This window comes from Manis javanica, chromosome 3 (assembly GCF_040802235.1).
Source record: "Manis javanica isolate MJ-LG chromosome 3, MJ_LKY, whole genome shotgun sequence".
In the NCBI taxonomy this organism is placed as follows: Eukaryota; Metazoa; Chordata; class Mammalia; order Pholidota; family Manidae; genus Manis; species Manis javanica.
In genome coordinates, this window is record NC_133158.1 from 113,789,480 (window position 1) to 113,810,949 (window position 21,470).

At 49.2% G+C, this 21,470-nt stretch overlaps 1 protein-coding gene and 1 long non-coding RNA gene across 16 annotated transcripts in view; one reads left to right on the plus strand and one right to left on the minus strand.

The window, feature by feature from the left end:
- Positions 1-16,691, minus strand: part of LOC140848434 (uncharacterized) — a 110,374-nt gene extending 93,683 nt beyond the window's left edge. The window contains exon 1 of the long non-coding RNA XR_012129278.1: positions 12,651-16,691. This is a non-coding gene — a long non-coding RNA (uncharacterized lncRNA). The remainder of the gene's footprint in view (positions 1-12,650) is intronic.
- Positions 1-21,470, plus strand: part of TMEM44 (transmembrane protein 44) — a 35,209-nt gene that overhangs the window by 3,693 nt on the left and 10,046 nt on the right. For 4 of the 15 annotated variants that reach the window (XM_073231874.1, XM_037024107.2, XM_073231875.1 and 1 more), the window contains exons 3-9: positions 962-1,055; positions 2,114-2,280; positions 2,470-2,556; positions 6,070-6,276; positions 7,678-7,818; positions 10,221-10,325; positions 16,706-16,864. In XM_073231874.1, coding sequence (XP_073087975.1) covers positions 962-1,055; positions 2,114-2,280; positions 2,470-2,556; positions 6,070-6,276; positions 7,678-7,818; positions 10,221-10,325; positions 16,706-16,864 — 960 coding nt within the window. The remainder of the gene's footprint in view (positions 1-961; positions 1,056-2,113; positions 2,281-2,469; positions 2,557-6,069; positions 6,277-7,677; positions 7,819-10,220; positions 10,326-16,705; positions 16,865-21,470) is intronic. The other 11 variants (XM_073231882.1, XM_073231881.1, XM_073231883.1 and 8 more) reach the window with 7 other exon arrangements.

Here is a 21,470-nt window from a genome sequence, read left to right on the forward strand (position 1 = left end):
GGGGTTTTAGAGAGAGTGAAAAACAGTCTCACGTTTTCCTGAAGTCTAGGCCCTCCAACAAGCCTGTCAGACAAGACCTACCCCAGAACACATATCCTAAGGAAAGCCTCTGGGCACCGTTGCAGGGCCATCTCATGGGGTGGGTCCTGGCCTTGCGATGGGAAGAAGGACTGCCGAATGGTTAGCGCTCAGACTAGGAGAGTTCTTGACGCTGCTTTGAGCAGTGTTCTCTCAGAAACAATTTCTCTTTCATTTTGGGTGCCCATTCTCATTAGCTGATGGAATATGAGGCCCAGCTCAAGTCCAGTATAATAATAGCTGATATCTGTATATGCTTCCTGGCACTGGGGGACATGTATTATTTCACTTAGTCCTCAAATCATCCTTTGACATGCGTGCGCTCATTTTATCTATTTTACACATGTGAAAACTGAGGCTTAAAGACGTTAAACAACTCTCAGGTCACCCTCAAGTAAGGAGCAGTGCTGGGATTCAAACTGCGTGCTCTTAATGACTCAGTGTATCATCGCAGCGGCTGGTACATTTATAGGGACGCACGTTTTCCTTTCCTCTAGGCTCTGGTCTGAGCACTTAATGTGTATTGGCTCATGTAATCTGCTTAAGTGTTAATTATCCCTGTTTTACAGATGAGGAAACTGAGGCCCAGAGGTGTTCAGTGCCTGGGCTAAAGTTACACAGCAGAGACTAACTGCAGTGGAAAGAGTATGGAGTAGGAAGTGGAGGGCTGAGTTTTTGTCCCATCTCTGCTGAGGGTCCTCTGCATCCTGGGATGGGTCATTTAAGCACCTCACCTCCCCATCAGTCAAATGGGGTTGGTAGAAGGCTTCCCTGGAGTTACTACCTCAGTGGAATACATGTAGTAGAGGAAATCCAGGGTAAGAAGTTCTGTAGTTGCTGAGAAATGTCTGAATACCAAGATTCTATTTCTGTTTGCCCCCAGGTTTTCACTGGTGCCTACCTAGCAGCTGTTGACTTGGCGAACTTTGTGTTCATTCTCTTCCCACTCTGCGGCTCCAAATTCAAGTCTAATTCGTGTGAGTGTGTGGCCATATGTTCCTGTCTTCATGAATCAACTCATGCCTCAGCACCCTGCATACCTACACCATGGTCTAACTCCTGGCTGGGCCGCTGCCAGGCACAGATGAATGAACGAGCTCCCTGACCTCAGACAGAGACGAAAACAGGGCCCTATAAACACTCATTAGAGCTGCTAGTGAGGAGGTGCATGCCCACTGTGGGCAGCCAGAGGGAAGGAAGGGGCTGCAGGTGTCAGGGAAGGATGTGACGCTGGAACTGTGAGTACAGCAAGGGGTATTCCAGGTACAAAGAACAGCATGGCGAAGGCCAGAGGAGGGTGGTCATGGCTGTTAGGGGTGAACAGTGACATCAGTGTGCAAATCCACAGCAGCCAAAAAATACTCCCACAACTTCTGGAAATGGATGCCAGGACTGAGCATGGGAGACTGGGGTTGCCAGAAGGGGCAGCTGTGTGTTTGGACCCTTGTCCAAAAGGGAATGCTTACATCAGTGAGGTCACATAGATTCCCTCAGCTGCTTGATGCTGTACAGAGGAGAAATGTTTTTATTACAGTCATTCAGAGGATTATCTGTCATATTCAAGGAACCTTTCAAAGATAGTGCTCCTCATCCTGCACAGTTTCAGTGCCCCAGCACAAACATGTTCACCCAGCAAGGCATTCACCAAGTTTGTGCTGCTCTTCTCTGTGCAGGCTCTGTGAAGATTATAGAAACTGCCAGGGTACAGTGCCTGCTCTCAGGGGGTTCCAGTCTAGGAGAGGCGTGTGCATGCACAGATACATGCGATAAAGGATAACATCACCCCTGCCTTGAAACATAAAACGCTCTGAGAGTGCTGAGGAAGAAGAGCTCCAGCCATGGGTAGGACAGAGTGGTGGGGAGGAAAGACCCTCCACAGAGGTGGCACCAGAAGCCCTTCAAGGGTGGGGAGGATCTGGCCTGTAGAACAGTGTGGGAACCCATTCTGGCATCTGGCCGACACGGTTCTCCCCAGGCAGCTGTCTGTTGAGCTCTAGATTCCAGGAGCCCTGTAGGAGTCTGGTGTCTATTGCAGGTCGGAGGTCCCGGGAGAGGAAGAGGAGGCGGCAGCTGAGAGCCAGCGTATTTGCCCTGGCCCTGCCACTGAGCCTGGGCCCAGGCTGGGCCCTCTGGGCCGCTGTCCCAAAAGCTTCAGGCCCCATTCGAGGGCCACAACGAAGGTTGCTGGGAAGCCTGCTGCAGGTGAGGCTGAGCCTGCCCAGGAGGGGATTGAGGGTCCCTTCTCTCCTCAAAGTCCCCACAAATGCCCAAGGGCAGGGGGCAGGGTTAGTCCTTGCCATTGTTGGGAGGAAACTGCTAAAAGCAGAAAAAGGCAGGGCTGGGATGCAGGGTGGCCCCTCAGGGTCTTGAGTGTATCACTTGTTCCCACAGGACAACACTGAAATCCTCGGCTACCTGCTGGGTGGCATTGCCACCTTTGGATCCTGGACTTCCCGGATCCATCCACTCTCCAGAATTGTGAGGCTGGGGTTGGGGCTGGGACTGTGGACCACCATGGCAGGTTTTAGGGCATCTGGGAGCCGCCTCCAAGCTCCAGGGCACAGGTCAGAGGGCTGGTGTCACTGTGTGTGTGTGTGCACGATGCACGTGCACGCAGGGAGTGGGTGGCCGCCCAGGTAGGGGTTCTGAGGCCTGCCAGAGCCTCTCACATGAGAGCCCACCACATTCTCTCCATTTCTGGTAGTGAATGAAAAACCCATGGGTTGGATGAACAAATATTCCTGTAGGGAATGAGAAGGTTTTAGAGAGAGAATCATGCAGCTACCAGATTTCTGTGTATCTGAGACCATCTCATGGCAGGTATTTTTCAGGCATCAGCAAGGAGGGAAGCCCCGGCGGCCAGCTCCGTGAGGGCTGCACACGAGACTGGAGACATCAGGCTTGCCCTTGGCGGGCTCTCAGTCTCACAGAAGGACAACAGAACTGTAAAGCAGGATATTTTTAATACCCTAAGGAAGATAGAGTGCAATGTTTGGGATTTTGGAAGAGGGAGAGAGGCTCCTATGCTACTCAAACGAGCAAGGGTGGAAACCACTTATGCTTCCAGGCCAGCTGGTGCCAGGGAAGCCTTAGGGTGGCCCTGAAGGGAAGATGGGATTTGAGGAGAGTGCATGGGAAGAGTCCCCTGTCAGGAAAGTGCCTGCAGAAAAGCAAAATACTGTGGATGTGGAAAACGGCCCTTCCAGGAGGGCCCTGACAGGAACAATGGCCAGGCCTAACACCAGAAACATAAAAGGCCTGTCATCAGGTCTAAAAAGAAAAATCACTTGTCAAAGAGCATCGGTTAGTATTGCCTCCAGAAGAATAGGATTTGGGGATGACAGGTGCTTAGTTAATAATTTGTGGGAAACTGAAGCCTGAGCTGTCCTGGGACGTGGGGCCTCATCAGCAAAGGAGCTACCTGCAGCTAAAAGGGAGGGGAGAGTGGGGGGCAGTGTGCTCAGTTCAGTGACCCTGGGAGTGGCATCCAGGATGACCTGGGGGCTGGGAAGCTGCATCATGTGAAAACCTTTGAAGGAACTGGCACAGGGCCTTGACCACCTGTATTAGTGTCCTAGGGCCACTGTAACAAAGCATCTCAAGCTTTGAATATCAGAAATGCCTTGTCTCAAAGTTCTGGATGCCCGAAGTCCAATTTCAAGGTGTCAGCAGGGCCCTGCTCCCTCTGAAGACACTGGGAAGGACCTGTTCCAGGCGTCTTTCCAAGCTTCAGGTAGTTCCTTAGCTGGTGGCTGCATAGCTGTCGTGTTCACATGGCATTCTCCCTGTGTACGTGTTTCACATGGCCTTCCCTCTGTACAAATCTGTGTCCAACTTTCCCCGTTTAATTGGACACAGTCACATTGGATTAGTGCTCACCCTGATGACCTCATCTTAACTTGAACATCTGCAGAGACCCCATTTCTAAATAAGGGCACATTCACAGGTTCTGGAGGTTGGGACTTTGACATCTTTTAGAGGCTCACAATTCAACTTATAACACCACCCGACTTAGAACAGCCCATAGCCCCCCAACTGTGTCCTTCACTCTGCATCATTTTCTCCATAGCATTTGTCACAACCTAGAATTAGCTCCTTTGCCCATTTACCAAGTTGTTGGTCCCCAGCAGCATGTCTGCTGTGAGAGCTGTGACCTTGTCTGTTTTGTTCCCACTGCATTCCAGGGGCTTGGGGCCTGCCCGTGGTAGGTGTCAGCAAACTGATGAGTTACTGAATGAGTGACTTAATGAGGCCTAGAAAAAAGGAAGCCCGTGGATGTAGGAATCAGTAGGGCTGTCTTGGGGTAGATGGAGCATCCTTACTCTCAGTAGTCTCAGGGAACAGAATGAAAATCAAGACTGAGAAGAGGTTGTGGATGGGCCCCACTTCCCACTCATGGGCTAGACACTTTGCAAAGTGCCTGGCAAGCTGAGAGTGTTCAGCATTGCTACTCACGCCTTAGGAGGTGGTGGGTTGCCCATTAGGAAGGGCATTCAAGCCTGGTGGCCCGTTGCAGGAAGACAGAGTGAGACTGCCCTGGGGATAGGGCTGGGCAGCTCAGAGGGGCAGCCGGGCCTGTCTCTGGTCCCATGAAGAAGAGCCCAGAGCGAAGGCCTCCTTATTAGGGAGAAACCCAGCGGGGTTTGAGGTGTTCTGAGAAGCCTAGCCAGGATGGCCTCAGACCCTGGTTCCCCTGACGCTGCTTCTAATTTACCCCTGGTGAGGGTGCTAAGAAGCAGAATGGCTGGGTGGCTGTGGAGGGAGAAGTTCCTGTGGTTCCGGGAGTGAGTCCTCGAACAGGACCAGGGGTGGGAAACACCCCCTGATGGTGAGCACTGCTGCTGTGGGGGCTGCCCGGGGCTTGGCCTGCTTCTGGTCCCATGGGTATGCCCAGCAGCCGCCAGGCTGGACGTCCCTGCTCCGCCAAGCCCGCAGGGGTTGTGTGAGGTGGGAGGGGCCTTGGGGGCCAGCAGCTGCCCTCTGAGCCCTGTGCTGCCTCTGCCCAGCTTTAGGGCATGGCAGACCAGAAACAGGGAGGCCTGGAGCCAGACTTGCAGAAATGCAGGGAGGAACGGGACACTCCTGGGGAATCTTTTTGAGAATTAAAATAAAAATGGGCAAAATGAGACAAAGCCTGGTTTTCCCTCTGAATTTTTTCCATTCCCTGGCCAAGACCTGTATATCTCTAAAGATGGTCATCTAATCGGCAAACTAAATTTCATATAGTATAATTTATAAGTATATATGTTAATTAAGATATACCATGTGATTATATATAATTGAAAATATATAGTATTTGTGTATATACATATAAAGTGACTTAATACCTGTAGAGAGTACTTACATATTGAATCTCTTTCCTCATTTGAAACCAATTATTTCCATTACTCATTCTCCCAAAACAACACCCTTGGTTTCAAATTTTCCAGAATGTTCCATCTAAGTTCCCTGACCTTTCCTGTCTGAGCTGGTTCAGAATCGGAGGTCCCAGGCAGAGAAAAGTCAGGCGTTGGCCGTCATAATTCAGTCATAATTCTTCATAATTCCTTCATGTTCTTCCAGCTGACATTCATGAGCCCCTGCCCAGTGCCAAGTGCCAGGGGTATTGAGATGGTGAGGACCCCAGCCCACCCTCAGAAGCCCTGTCTGTGGGGCAGGTAGAAGTGCAAGGAGCTAAGTCAGGATCCGGGGAAAAGGCACTCAGCTACAGGGATATGCCATGTGTGATGGGGTCCAAAAAGGGGGGTACTCATTCCCCTTAAGGTGGAGGTGGTAAGGAGAGGTTTCCCAGAGTTGAGTTTAAACCAGGTTCTGGGGGATAAATAAGAGTTCAGGAGGCAAAGGAAGCGTGTGAGCAAGAGCTGGAAGCCTAACAAAAGCAGCCCCTTTGGGGACAGCCATGGGCACAGGGCTCGCCCTCCTCCCCCTGCTGTGCTGCCAGAGCCTGGGTCTTGGAATCCAGCCCTGAAGGGCTGGAGGGCTGGGTAGCAGTGTTGTCCCTGCCCAGCCCCTCCCATCTCTCTCCAGTGCCGGGGTAAGACTTTTCCCTCCATCCACCTGTGGACCCGCCTCCTGTCGGCCCTGGCTGGCTTCCTTTATGCCTCGGCCATTGTGGCCCATGACCAGCGGCCTGAGTACCTACTTCGGGCTACACCCTGGCTACTGACCTCCCTCGGCCGTGCCACTCTGGACCTCTCTGTATCCACTCCAGGCCCAGCAGTAGACTGCCTGTGTCTCATCTCCAGCCCCTGCCATGCGCTCCTTCCCCCTTAACTAAATGGAATTCTCTCCCAGCAGCCAGGGAAGTGGTTTGAAGCTTGGGGCAGGCAGACACAATTGCAACTATTTGCAATTTTGTGTTTTGTGTCTTTTTCTTTTCAAAATAAAAGTGATCTCTTGGCAGGAGCTCTGAAACAGCGGTGGGGGTTGTGAAGGCCCAGGCCCTGGGACGGGGAGGCCCAGGTTCCACTCTCGCTTTTGCCCCCACCTGGCCAGGTCTCCGCCGTCCTGGAACCTCTTTTCCTCACCTTCACCTTGTCTACTTGGGAGGCTGGGAGGGGCCTTTGCAAGCTGACCTGCCGCACAGGGGCAGTCATCTCCCTTCTGTTCTCCTCGGTACTGGGGCCTGGGTTGGGGAAGCAGAGATAAAGGCTGACAAGGGCTGCCCTCCTCGGTGACTGCCGGGCACCTTCCTCTTCCCCAGTGTTGTCTAATGAGCTGTCAGCCAGTGACCTGACATGAGAGCCTCAGGGTCAGCCTGAGCTCAGATGGCAGGAACGGCTGTGTGGTGGTGGTGGTCTGGTGGTGTGTGGGTATGAAAGACACATGGATTTAGCATAAATAGTTCAGAAACTGATATTCTCATGGACTGTATTGCTTTCCTAGGGCTGCCATAACAAATTACCACAATTTGTGGCAGCTTAAAACAACAGAAATGTATTCTCTCATGTTCTGGAGACCAGATGTCCAAAATCCTGGCAAGGCCTCACTACTTCCAGAGACTCCAAGGAGGTTCTTTCCTTGCCCTTGCCAGCTTCTGGTGGCTCCGGGATTCCTTGGCTTGTGGCCACATCCTTTTAATTTCCACCTCTGTCTTCACATGGCCTTCTTCCCTTTGTGCATCTCTGCATCCTCTCCTTTCCTTACAAGGGCTCCAGTCACCAGCTTAGGGTCTGCCTAATCTACTAAGACCCTATTTAATTATATCAGCAAAGACCCTATTTCCACATAAGGTCGGTCACATTCTGAAGTTACAGGTAAATACAAACTTTGGGGGGACACTGCTGAACCCACTACCTGTACTCTGTAAGCCAAGCCCTTTGAGGAAGATGTTTTTCAAAATGCTTTTGTTTAGCAAGTATTTACTAAGTGCTTCTTAGAGGTAGGGTCTTGCTGGGTGCTGGGCCCTCAGCGGGGGAATGTGGAGAGAGACCTGGCCCTGTCCTCAGACGACCTCATGTCTGTTCTGGGGCCGATCTGGGCAAAATATAATACCGGGGTGGAGAGAGCCCGGGGGCAGGGGTGTCAGGGTGCAGAGGTGAGCGCAGCGCCGGGCAGCTGAAGCTCTGTGCATCCTTGCACCTTAACTCCACTCTTCAGATCATTCTCCTTTCCTGGGCAATGAGAAGCAAGATGCGGCGGGCCTTGGGGTTTGCCTCCGAAGCCGGAGAGAGCCCCGACACCCAGGCCCTTTTGACCAGTGCAGAGGAAGAGGAAGAAAACCAGGAGGCAAGGAACGAGGCAAGGTCTTATGGCCGGAAAACTGTGGGTCGCGCCAGGATCTGTGCCCAGGGTGGGCAGAGGCCATGAGCCTCATAGGCTGGGGCCTGGGGGCCTTGGGCTTCTGCCAGTCACTGCAAGGCACTACTCATTATGCCCAATTTCTTATCCTAAATAGAGTCCTCTATTTTTCCAATTAAAACATATTTTTAAGTTTTTTTGATCACTTAATAAACTTTCATGTATTTTTAGCAATGTAAATGAAATTGTCAAATATCCACTTATGCCGTTTACTAATATAGTGACTCATATATATATTTAGGTTCACATACTAGATAAAGTAGTTTGTTAATTTAGAAATAGTGTGGTATTTGCCCTTATCTTTCATAACACCATGTATCCCCATTTTGGCATGCCTCTGACATCTGCGTCATCACTACCACCAACACAGCCTTATTATTTTAGCTGATATTGCTTATAAGCTGACCTTTAAAAGTGTTGTTTACAGTAATAGCCACCATTAACAGTCATGTCATACTAGTAAATGTGTTCACCTCCTTTTACTGATTCGATCAGGTGACCTCTAAAGGTAAGCAGAACTTATGCTGAGGAAATTTGTCTTTTTGTCAAAAGTCCTTGGTTCCACATGCTTGAGAAAGGATCTCATAATAGAAGAGACCTTGCAAGGACTTGAACATAAACCAGCCCTCTCTTTTCTAGGATAATTTTTTGAGAGAAAAAAAATCTCACCTGTTACCTGGACTCCTCACCATCTTCATTTCTTTCAGAAAGTGGAAATGAGACTCACTGTGTGTGAACCAGGTCCACTCCTCTGAGAGTTCTAGATTTAAGACTGTGAACTGAGTTAAAGACATAGAGGATAGTGGTGGGTGTGACCAAGGTAAAGGGGTTCATATAGGTGTTTAGACCAAAGAGTCAAGATCCCATGAAAGCTCTAATCTGAGATTATTTTCATTCCATTCTAGAAACTGTCATGAAATTTTTTCCCAAAAGGGAACTGAGTATTTACAGAGAGCCCAGTGTATCTTCGTATTCTGAAGGGAGGAAGCAGAGATTTTGTAATCTCTCTAGCACTCCCTTAAGTGTGGCCACTGGACCAGCATCATTTGGGAACTTGTTAGAAATACAAATTCTAGGGTGCCACCAGTTCTGCCACTTCCTAAACTGAAGGTGTTTTAATAAGTCCACTGAGGGCTTCTGACGCTCACTAGTGTTTGAGAACCACTGCTTTACCCAACAGCATTGACTTAGCATCTACTGTAGCAGGTCCTAAACTTTGCCATACTTCAGAATCATCTAGGCAGCTTTTAAACTCTCCAGGTCACATCCATACCAGTTTTTTTTTTTTGGTATCATTAATCTACAATTACATGAACAACATTATGGTTACTAGACTCCCCCCATCATCAAGTCCCCACCACATACCCCATCACAGTCACTGTCCATCAGTGTAGTAAGATGCTATAAAATCACTACTTGTCTTCTCTGTGTTGTACAGCCCTGTGCCCCCTACTGCATTATGTCTGCTCATCGTAATGCCCCTTTTCCCCCTTATCCCTCCCTTCCCACCCATCCTCCCCAGTCCCTTTCCCTTTGGTAACTGTTAGTCCATTCTTGGGTTCTGTGATTCTGCTGCTGTTTTGTTCCTTCAGTTTTTTCTTTGTTCTTATTCTCCACAGATGAGTGAAATCATTTGATACTTGTCTTTTTCCATCTGGCTTATATCACTGAGCATAATACCCTCTAGCTCCATCCATGTTGTTGCAAATGGTAGGATTTGTTTTCTTCTTATGGCTGAATAATATTCCATTATGTATATTTACCACATCTTCTTTATCCATTCATCTACTGATGGACACTTAGGTTGCTTCCATTTCTTGGCTATTGTAAATATCCATACCAGTTTAATCAGAATGTCTGGGGCAGTTGATGAGAAAAAAATATCAGTTGTTTTGTTTTTAAAGATTCCCAGGTGATTCCACTGAGCAGCAAAGTTTGGGAACCACCAACCTACTGTGACCTCAAAGAGAGAGATAAGATACATATAGGAAACAGAAAGTGAGGTGTGCCATAAAAGAACAGAATAAATACTTTAGGAACTCTTTTTTCTTTATTATTATTATTATTATTATTATTATTATTATTATTATTATTATTATTATTATTTGGTATCATTAACCTACAATTACATGAAGAACATTATGTTTACTAGGCTCCCCCCTTCACCAAGTCCCCCCCACAAACTGCCTTACAGTCACTGTCCATCAGCGTAGTAAGATGCTGTAGAATCACTACTTGTCTTCTCTTTAGGAGCTCTTTTAAAGAAAATGGGACCTTGTTTTTAGAAAATGTCTCCTGACCTTAAGAATTCCTGTTTCTGTCTCCTTGTCTCCACTTGAAAGAATTCAGACTGGGTGCCTCTCACCACACTCCCACACTGCGGCTCCCTCAGGACAATGGCAGCCATCAGTCACTACTTGGAGCTGACTGTCGAGCCAGTGCAGCAGGTGAGTGGCCATGGTGTGGTGTCCAGAAGGATGGGAAGTAGTCATGGAAGTCTTCCTGGAGGAGGAGACCTTAGCTAGAGGTTGAGCAGGATGAGACAGGGAAGCCTGTAGAAAGAGGAAGGAGCCCTCCAAGGCCTCATGGGGGGACAGATGGAGGGGAATTCAAGAGATGAAAGGATGGAGAAGAGGTAAGGGTGAGTGTGTGGAGCCCCCCAGGCTCCAGGACTGGACTCGGTCAGACGTGCATTTTAGAGCCATCGCTCAGACGGTGTTGAGGATTTTATTCTGTGTTTAGATTTTATTCTGGGTGAAATAGGAAGCCAGAGTGTTTTCAAGCAAGGAGGAGCAAGCTTTAATTTACATTTTTAAGAGATCTTCCTGCACTGGTTGCAGATGGAGGGGATAGGACAGGAATAGCAAGGGAGAGGAAAATCGGTTTTCAGATCCATTTTAAAGGAAGTATTTACAGGCCTCGCAAAGGGATTGGCATGTATGAAGAGAGGAATTTGGGGCTCAGACTGTTGCGACCCTTCAGGGACCGAAGCAACACGCCCAAGGTCTTGATTCTTCTCTAGGCTAATCTCTCGCGGCGGTTACAGCAGTTGTCGGGAAGCTCTTCTCCCTCCCGGCGGGCTCCCTTATATTCAGTCACCCAACCAATCCGGGACAGTATCATGCGTGACCTTTAAGAGGATAGGTGTCACGCGCCACTCTAAGCAGGCTGCTGGGCCAATCCCCAACAGGGAAGAGGGGAAAGGGTGGTAAGCAGGAAATGGGCGCCATCTTCTCCAGCTGGTGACGAGGAAAATGGCCGTTGATGATGTTCTGCATTGTCATTGCCGAGGCAGTGGCCTGGGACAGACCATTCAGCATCTCTGCCGTAGGAATGGTGATAGTCAGCGCGGCGGTGGCTGCAGCTGCAGCTCGGCTCCGCCGTCGCCTGCTGTAGGATCCACAGCAGGAGCAGAAGCAGTGCGATCATCTTGTACCTCCGCTCCGGGGTTTTCCACTCTGCGTATCAGACGTTCAGGCACCCAAACGGGGTTCTGCTGGTCCTGTGGAAAAACACAAACCGAGCCTCGGGTCCAGATTATCACTGGGTCCGGGCCTTTCCATGTTCCTTCCAACACATCCTTCCACAAAACTTTAGGCATGTGTTTTGGATTGGATTGTTGGCCGTGCCACTCTGCTGCACTGCGGCCATTTTTGTCCAGTGTTCTAAAATCTTCTCCTATTCCCCCTTTTTGTTTATATAAGGCATTCTTGAGGGTGAGGTGGGTGCGTTCCACCATACCCTGACCCTGAGGGTTGTCTCTAGCTCCCTGCTGCTCTCATGACACAAAAGGATGTCATCCATATAATGATAGATGATTATCAGGGGAAACTGTTTCCTGACAGTTTGTAAGGCCTTCTTTACATACACATGGTGGGGCTATTAGCCATGCCCTGTGGCAATAAACCTTTGACAGTCTCTGGGGTGAAGTGGGATGGAGAAGAAACAGTCTTTGATAATCTCCACTTGCCAGACTTTTTCCTAATTACAAAAATAGGTGTGTTCCATGGCGAGGTAGAGGGCTGGAGGTGACCAGCTTGTATCTGTTCTTGTACTAAAATGTGGGCTGCTTCCTTCTTTTCTTTGGTGAGGGGCCACTGAGGTACCCACACGGGCCTTTTTGACTGCCAATCCTGGTCCTCCGGGCCCTTTGGGCCGTCTCCCTGCTAAAAGGATTGGTTGTTCTTTCCCTTGGAGATCCTTCCCTAGTCCTCTAGTGCCCGCGTACCCCTGTTTTTTCATTATGGCATTAGACTGCTCACGGTAAAGAGTCTCTGTGGTTAGTTTAACTCTGCTATTAAACCTGTTCTCTAGCTCGTCCCCCGAAAGTTCCCCGTCTTCATCCTCATCAGATGGCAGTCCCTGTTCAGATCCCCCTTCCGATGCCTTTGCGGAGGCACGCTCTTCTCGTACTTCCTCTAATATTTCCTCCCCCTCTTGGATGGCCTCTCGGCAGCTTGGCTTCTGTCCTCAGCCCGAACCCTAGAGGCTTCCGTCCCCATCCTCTCTCTAAAAGGGCAAGTATCCTAGTTATGATTTAGATGGACTACGTCGCTAATTCCGCGAACCTTTTGATTTCGTTGCCACTCTGCGAAACTTTTGATTTCGTCGCCGCTCTGCGAACCTTCACTGGCGCCTCCTCATTCCATATATTATAATAAACAATGTCACAAACACTAACAGGACACACACACTACACATAAACACCCACCGCAACTTCCTGCCGTCTGCCCTGCCACGTATACTTTCAGTTTGCTCGCCGATCCACTCACCCTCCTCGGTTCCCTCTCCCGGTCTGGCCAGCCGACCAAACGGCGTCCAGCAACGTTCCTGAAGAGTTACAAGCTCTACTTCATCAGCAGGCACCGGGGTCAGCGGATCAGGTCGCGACGAGGTTTAGCGATTCCCGGGGTTCGGCACCACTTGTCGCGACCCTTCAGGGACCGAAGCAACACACCCAAGGTCTTGATTCTTCTCTAGGCTTTATTGTCTAATCTCTCGCGGCGGTTACAGCAGTTGTCGGGCAGCTCTTCTCCCTCCCAGCGGGCTCCCTTATATTCAGTCACCCAACCAATCCGGGACAGTATCATGCGTGACCTTTAAGCGGATAGGTGTCACGCGCCACTCTAAGCGGGCAGCATGAGCTGTGCACGGGTACGGAAGTCTGCTGGGCCAATCCCCAACAGGGAAGAGGGGAAAGGGTGGTGAGCAGGAAGCAGGCGCCATCTTTAGGGCATTGTCCAGCTAGAGTGGGGCTCAGCCTCGGCTGTAGGCCGGGCCCCCACACAGACAACTGGAGGGCCAGAGGTCATTTACTGAAATGAAGAAGATGGGAGAGGAGCTGTTCTGGGCACAGTAATCCAGGGTCCACTTGGGACATGGCCAGTGTAAGATGCCATGTGGTGACACTGGGAGGCAGCTGGGCAGCTGGAACTGGAGCTGAGGCAGGCACACACCAGCAAAATCAGCAAGGCTGGTGTCCAGTGCCGTGGAACAAGGGCCCTGAGAGGACACCCAGAGGAGGGAGCCACGCTGGGACAGAGCCGGGGGCACCACAACCTTAAAAGCAAGCTCAGCAGGAGAAACCAGCAGAGGAATAGGGAAAGAAGACTCCTGTGGGTGGTGGAGAAACCGGGAGAGCAAGAGTCCTAGAAATCAGGAGAAGCTAATGGCCAACTGAACTGAATATCAACTAGAACAAAAATGACTGGGATTTAACAATTTGCAGGTCACTGGTACCCTCGACAAGCACAGCCTTAGTTGGGGGTGGGCTTCTGGTACCTCCTTCCCTATGTTCTCCAACCCTCTTCCTCTTGAGGATCCCCGTGTGCAGGCCTGGGGGTCATCCAGGGCCCTTGGGCTCCTCACCCCACATCCCGTCCCGTGCTCTACCTGCCAGCTCTGTCCACTCCATCTCTGTGTCTCTGTCTGCTCCTGCTTGGTCCAGGCCACCCCCACTCTCCTGGACTCTCCCTCACTGACTGCCTTGTCATATTACTCTATTTTCCTTTCAAAAGTCTCTGCAAAGGACCTACCACTATCTCTTACTTTGCTTGTCTGTCTCCGGCTGGGACGTGAACTTCGCCTTCCCCTGTCTTGTTTGCCTTGACTCTGGTGTGTCAGTCACAGGTTCTTGGTAAAGGTGTTTGGGACATGGTGGTGCTAGAGAGGGTTTGCACCTGAAAGATAGGATTTACTCTTTGTTATTCCTTGGTAAGTGGGTGCAAATAACCTGTATTGATGTAAATGAAGTTCAGAGCAATTCAGAGCATACTTTCACAACTAAGAGCCGGGTTTGGCCACTAAACCCTTCTTCCAATGGGATGATGGGGAGTGGGGATGGATGGCCTTGAGGAAAACACAGGGTACCCTGGCAGTATTTGGCCAAAGTTTTGCACTAGAAAATTTTAAATCATGGGATTTCTGAACAGCAATAGTGCAAAAGTTGCATTCACTTTAACCCTCCTAGTACCTGAATCTAGAGTGGATTCCTGCTGCAAACAGATGTCATGAGAGAAGAGTGTGTCCTTTCTTCTTTTGAGCAAATACTCCTACTTGGCCCCTTCCTTCTGTGTCCACCAGAGGGCGAAAGGTGTCTCAGGGAACAGTTCCCAGCAGGGAGCCTGGAATCCCACCGTTCAGCCCCTGCAGGTAGCCACCCCCGAGGACTCTAGGGCTGCCATTCCCAGTGTAGTCTGTTTATTAAGGGCCAGCTGCTTGCCAGGTGCTAAGTAAGTAATAACAGCCAGCCTGTCCATGCTTCTTACCGTATTCATTGTGGTGTGGCACTTAGAGTACTGGTCTAGGTACTCTACAGAGATTAACTCATTTTAGCCTCACAGCCGGCCCCTGACCTATTATGCTCATTTTACAGATAAGGAAAACAGGCACAGAGAGGTTAAGTAACTTGCTCAAGGCCACACAGTTTGTCAGTGGTAGAACCAGGACTCAGACCTGTCCACCTCAGTGTGTGCCCTTGACTACTATGTGATATTGCTTCTCACTTGGCATACTTACTGCCTGACACCAAGCAGCACTTGATAAATGGCTGTTTTTTAAAATTATTATTAACACAAATTCTCCTAACAACCCTTTGAGGTAGATACTGTTATTATTTATTAATAATTTAAAATTGTATTATTTTTTACATTATGGCCCAGAGAGGGTTAAGTAACTTTTCCAAGATCCCATAGTTAGAAAATCACAGAAAGAGGTTTCAAACTAAGCCTGTCTGATTCTGGGACCTGAGCTTTTATGAAAAGAATATGTTCTCTGTGCCACGTTTCATGCCTGCTCTGTTCACAAATTTTTTCTTTTTTTCATGGGAATGTCTCAGTGGGCAAGGCTGTGGTGAAACAGGTACCCTGTTGCCATGTGCACTGAATACGTGTCCTGTTTGGACAGCTACTTGGAGGTGGGTGAGAAGAATCACAGGGCTGCTCACTTGTCTTCTCAGCCATCCCTCCTGAGCACTGGGCCTGAGGAGAGACCTTCCAAGCGATGCCGCCCAGTTCAGCCTGAGCTGAGGGGCTGAGGGGTCATGGGGATCCTTGGCTTGGAGCATTTGAGAGCTCCTTTTCTATGCTGACTCAGGTGTGGTCAAGCCTAGGGAATTTATAGAATCTATCTGGGAGGCCTCTGCTTCCCCCACATTCCCCACCCCTCCCAGGGGCCCCCCGACAAGCTGCCTTTGTCTCCTTTGTGGACTTTTCCAGCCTGTCCAGCCAACTCTCACATGAAACTATGCATTTAACCCATCCGGGGCTGGAGCCCCGATGATTTGGGGTGCTGTACCACAGTATGAATAGCCATTCTTTTCATGTGTCCAGAGCACTTAAATCTGAGCCCCATGACACCTCTTCAAAGTGAGCAAGCAGGGATTACATCCCTTTTTATAGATTAGGAAACTGAGGCATGGGGAAGATAAATTTCTTGCCTAGATCACATGGTTAATTGGTGAAAGATGCCAATCCAGAGGGCAGGCTATTCCCCTGTGGTGTGTCAGTGGAATGGCTGTAATCCTGCCTGGCTCTGAAACCCAGCTCTCACTTCTGAGAGGAGGAGAGGAAGGAAGCCTGCTTCTGAGATAGGAAGAGAGAGATGATTGGCAGGTAGGCAGGTAGACAGGCAGGTAGGTAGGTAGATGATAGATGATAGAAATCTTGTGTCTTGCTCCCTTTAACCTTCCAACTCACTTTCATCTGCTGCTTGGTGGCCATGAGCCACAAGAGCCTCTGTGGGTACATTTTTGGCAATAGCTACCTGAGTGACAAATGCACATACCACCTGATCCAGCAATCTCACTTCCAGGGATTTATTCATTAAATACCATGAAATCGTGGATGTACAATATAATTTACTGCAGTCAGTATCCACTGTAAAGCTAGAGATGGTAAATACCCTAAATGCCCATCAGTAGAGGACTGGTTAAGTAGATTGTGAGCACCTATACAATACTACAAAAGAAACAAAAGCAAAAAACTTTTGCTACAGACTATCTCTAAGTATATTGTTAAGTGGGGGAAAAGCAAGATGAATAGGAGTGTAGAGTGTGCTGTCATTTGCAGAAAGGGGGGAATATATACATGCGTTTGATTGTACGTGTATAGAATATCTGGCAGGATACACCAGACACAGCCCTGGCTGCGTCTGGGGAGAACTGAGGCACCCGGAGGATAAATTTCTTTTATTGTGGGGGACAAGGGTGGAGGTAGACATTGCCTCCTTTCGTACCTTTGGAAGACTGGGATATGTGAATGCTTTGACAGTTCAAAAATAAAGATGTGTATTGAATCTCCCTGCCTGTTGTTTCCCACACATCTTGCAGGCAGGCTGCAGTGCCACCAGGCTGCCTGGCGACGGACAGAGGAGTGCTGGAGATGCATGCCTGCAGGAGCCGCCCTCGTACCCTCCGGTTCAGGTCATCCGGGCCTGCGTGTCTTCCAGCAGCTCCTCTGAGGTCTCCTCCATCAACTCTGACCTTGAGGTACCCACTGTTTCTCCTGCTGGGTGCATGGGTGTCCTCCATCACCAGCACTTGCCGGGGCTGGGTCTTGCACTGCTGTTCTCTAATCTGCCCACACTAACCTCAGGCCTGCAAATGATGAATCAACCTCTGCAGGGCTCCTGCCCGAGGTGTTTCCCGCCCTGTATCAGTGACAGGAAGCGGCTTCCACTGTTAAGTTAGTCAGGGAAACACTGCAGATTGCTGGATGGTCTTGAAGAGTCACTTGCACATTCAAGTCTTACAGAAATAAATGCATGAATAATTAACTTTAAAATGTCTCAGTGTTTCCCAAACCCATTTGACCATGGAAGCGTTGCTTCCCCCACAGGAGCACCAGCTGTCCCCGACTGTGCTATCAGGGTCATTCTCACGGACCCCATGGTGGGCACCAGGCCTGGCGCTTTCATAAACTTTACCTCATTTAAAATTTTTGGATCTGAACAAAACACATGCCACATATCGGATACCACAATCAGGTCTAATTCTCAGATCTGAGCTGTCTTGTTACTGCCTGTCCCACAGCTGTGGTTCCCAGCCCTCTTCTCCAAGGAAGCTTCCCTTCATGGAAAATGAGAACAAAGACAGTGTAGTGGCTGTGTGGTGTCAGCAAGGAGGTGTCAGCTGTCTCTTGGAGATGGAAGGACTGCCCTTCATTCTGGGTTTGTGTGCTACTATTTCGGTGTTAAAACACCCTCTTATAAAATGACAAAAATAGTAAGTGACAGTTGGTGTTGAATTTTTTATTTTACTTTTACTGGCCTTATTTGGTAAAATAATCAACTAGCCACCCTAAATGCCCCAAATTTGTTGAACTCTTAGTGGACCCTGCAATCCAAAAGATTCAGAGCCATTGGTCTGTGGTATAAAATCCACATTCCTTAGTGGAGGTTCCAGACCTTTCAGAATCACCCCAGCCTTGTACCCCTCCCTTTCTCTCAACAAAGTGTCCTCCTGGGCCAAGGACTGTTCCTCTGTCCCATGGCTTTCTTCCTGGGGTTTCCTCTGGTCCAGTGTCCATGTGTCAGAATCCCACCCAGATGCCACCCACTATGGCCAAGGACTGTTCCTCTGTCCCATGGCTTTCTTCCTGGGGTTTCCTCTGGTCCAGTGTCCATGTGTCAGAATCCCACCCAGATGCCACCCACTATGTGAAATTACCTCCAACACACACACACACACACACACACACACACACACCGCACAGATTAATGGCTGCTTTCCTTGGGTGCCTGAGTGAGAATTCCATTGTTTGCCCTGTAGTCTGGTGACCTGTAGGAGCCTGTCTCCCCCACCGGGCTGTGCATGAGTTTTTAGGAGTAGGACCTGGGCCACGTTCATCTTTCTGTATCAGTCAATCCTGAAACAAGCTGGTCAGTGAGAGCTGGGTTTTGGGTGAGGAATTCTGCACCTGACCAAGGGCCATTTGGGGTTCATGCATTTTCCATGTCATTTAATGTTCTTTCGTGGGTCCAGCATCAGAATTTATAGGATACCCAAGGCACATAGCTGGACAGACTGGAGCCAGCAGTCCTGGCAGAAACCTAAGGCTAAGGGAGAGACTGAGCGTGATAGCAAAGTGTGTTTGGTGAGCAGAGGGAAGGTTAAGTCCGTGAGTCAGAGAGGGGCTGGCAAGATCGGAAAGCAACATTTGCTCTGAAAACCAGGGCAACACAGTTTGCCCTTGGATTGAATAGTGACCTTGAAAATCCAGAAATTTGTCTTTGAGGCTGGTGTGGGCCATTTCTGTGTCTTGTAGTTCTAGGACTCCGAGTTTAAGGAACTTGCCCAAGAAAACATTAATAATAATATAATAGAGGGCAGACCTGGAATTTGGATCCAGCTGCCTGGCTCTGAAACCCTGTTGTTAACTGCTCTACTCCACTGCCTTTGCAGGGACTCATACCCAGGGAGTATGTAGGACTGGGTTTATCATCTGTCATTCCCATTATACAGATGAGAAAACTGACTCTCCCCAGGACTCTTTCACTCTTGTGCTCTGAGTTCCCAGGGAAAGTCATGTCTAATAGAGTAAAATGTTGAGATTTGCAAATAAATCCAATGATGGCAGAACAGAAGGGGTGAGAAAGACACAGGAGGGAGCACTTGGAATATTTTCACCTTTCCTCAAGGATCTACTTGGTCAGGGCACCAGATTTATGACATTGGAGCCTCACTGTGACCCATGACCCGGGGGAGAGACCATTTGCTTGGGCTGTGTGGATTTCTGGACATTTCCACAAGTGAGTGGCACACTCCACTCACTTATCTGCCCATCACTCAACCGTTCAGCACAGGCAGCCTGACTCCCGGCCTGGCCATCCAAGGGCACACTGAACACAGGCTGCGGAAGGGACCGTGGTCCTCAGAGCCAGGCTTTCAGGGCAGCCGGCTCCTCTATTATGAGTGCAGGGTTGACAGTCCCCCAGTGTTGAAACTGTTCCTGTCCCTTTTACAGGCTTTTTTTACTTTTTCTTTTTTTAGCCTCAGGGATGCAAGAAAAGATTGAGACCAGCTTTGTGATAAAAGAGTGGTTAGTTATTTTTCCTTCTGTGCTTCCTGGCATTGCCATAGACCTGGAATAAGAAGCTTTGTAGGAATTCTACGAGGAGGCTGTTTCTGCATTGGAACAAAGTCTGTATGTTGGAGAATGACTGTGACTGGGGCTGGTGCATGTGCACACGTGTGCATGCATATGTGTGCGTGCATGTGTGTGTATGTGTGTGTGTATTGGGAATGGGAACAGAGCCAAATGCCAGATTGCTCTTTCTGAAGAGGATCCAGTCCCTGTGTGTCCCTGCTAATTCTGTGCCTAAGGCTCTTGACAACCAAGACTGCTTGTTCCTCTGCAAGCCCTGCCTCCAGCAGACCAGGATAGAGGCCCCTGGATGTTTGCCATTCTTAAAGCCAAGGCATTCTTATAAGAAAAAAATTTTTATAATGTATAGACTATATATAAAAGTGCTAATTTTAGAAGAAAGTTCATGTAAATATGAAAAAGAGGCCAGAACATTCCAATACCAAAAGGCTAGAAATCAAATGCAGGACGTGTTTTCTGCTCTCCACAGATGTCATCTCTGTGGAGAGGGACACTGCCTGCCATGAGAGTGAGAGACAGTGCCTCCCAAAATGTGTGGGGCAAGCAGCTGGTTCCCCTGGGGGTGAGGCAAGAGACTCCCCTGGCCCCCAAAGGGAAATGGGGCTGTGCCAGAGGAAGAGCAGTGGCCCAGGAGTCGGGGAAACTCAGGGGCTTGTCTGGGCTCTTGCTGGTCTGCAAGGTGGCCTTGGGCTCACACTGGGCTTGCTGAGTTTTAGTTTTTCCCTCTAAATGGGAATCTGAGACCTGCCCTACCTGTATCACAGTGACCGTGAGGATCAAATGGGGCTGCTTCTGGAGCTCTGCCAAACTACCAGAGTGCTATACATGGCATAGTAAAAAATGGGCTTGAAGTGGGCTCGGATACTCACTCTAGCTCTTACAGCCATGGAACTGGCAACAGCCATTCATTCCCAGGACCTGCCCTGAAAGTGGAGATAATGCCTCGGGGAGGGTGGTCAGCCGTCAGCAAGGAGAGAGTGTGAAAGAGCTCTGATACAGTAGAACACTGTCCCCATAAGTGCTCACTTAAAGCCCCCCTTTGGACTGGACGATCTCTAAGGTCACACTTAGCAATGTGACCCTAAGTGAAAGGTGGATTGTTGGAGGAGGTGGGTGGAGGTTAATTACACTGAGTCAGTTTCTATAAGCAGAAAGGCTTCCGTCAGAAAAACACAAGGGTCAACACCAGCAAAAGAGGTTAATGTTCCTTGATAGCACAGAGCGTCCACTCACACAAAACTCCCCCTGGCCCGCAAATCCAGGGAAGAGCCTTATTACTTCAGCCTGGACCAGGACAGGCACTCCTGCCTGGCTCCTGCTCCACCTCTCCTGCTGGCATTGCTGTCCTACTTGGGATCTTCCCAACACTGGGCCGCAGCCCCATGGCTTCCCAGCTCTAAGGCCTTCCCTGGCTCCTTACCGCTCACCGTTTAAGTCCAGACCCCATAGCCTGACCTCCAGCACACCTCACCATCTGGCCCTGGACCAGCCTTCCAGGTTCTTCTCTGCACAGCCAGCCAGCTTTCCCTTCTCTGGATTCCTGTGCTTATCTAGGCCTTCAAGGCCCCAGCTAAATCCTACTTCCTCCAGGAAGCCTTTCCTGTGGTCCTGAGTAGTGTTGTTAGATTTAGCAGGTAAAAAGTACAGGACATTCGGTGAAATTTGAATTTCAGATAAACTTTACCTATACTAAAACATAAACTATCTGAAATTCAGGTTTCACTGGGCATCCTGTTTTATTTGGGAACCCTGCTCCTGAATTAGGCTTGATTTTGCCCAGATCCAGCTCTTCACTAAACCTCTTCTTCAGTTCTTCAGAGCAATATTTGAACAGCAAAATTTATTCCAAAAAATCAGGATCTTGTAATATTGTATGTCAATTATATAGCAATAAAACTGGAAAAAATGATTAAAAATAATAATTATTCTTATTCTTAGGAACAGGAGCCAAAGTTGTCAAGGATTGTCCTACTGGGATTGGCCTAAATA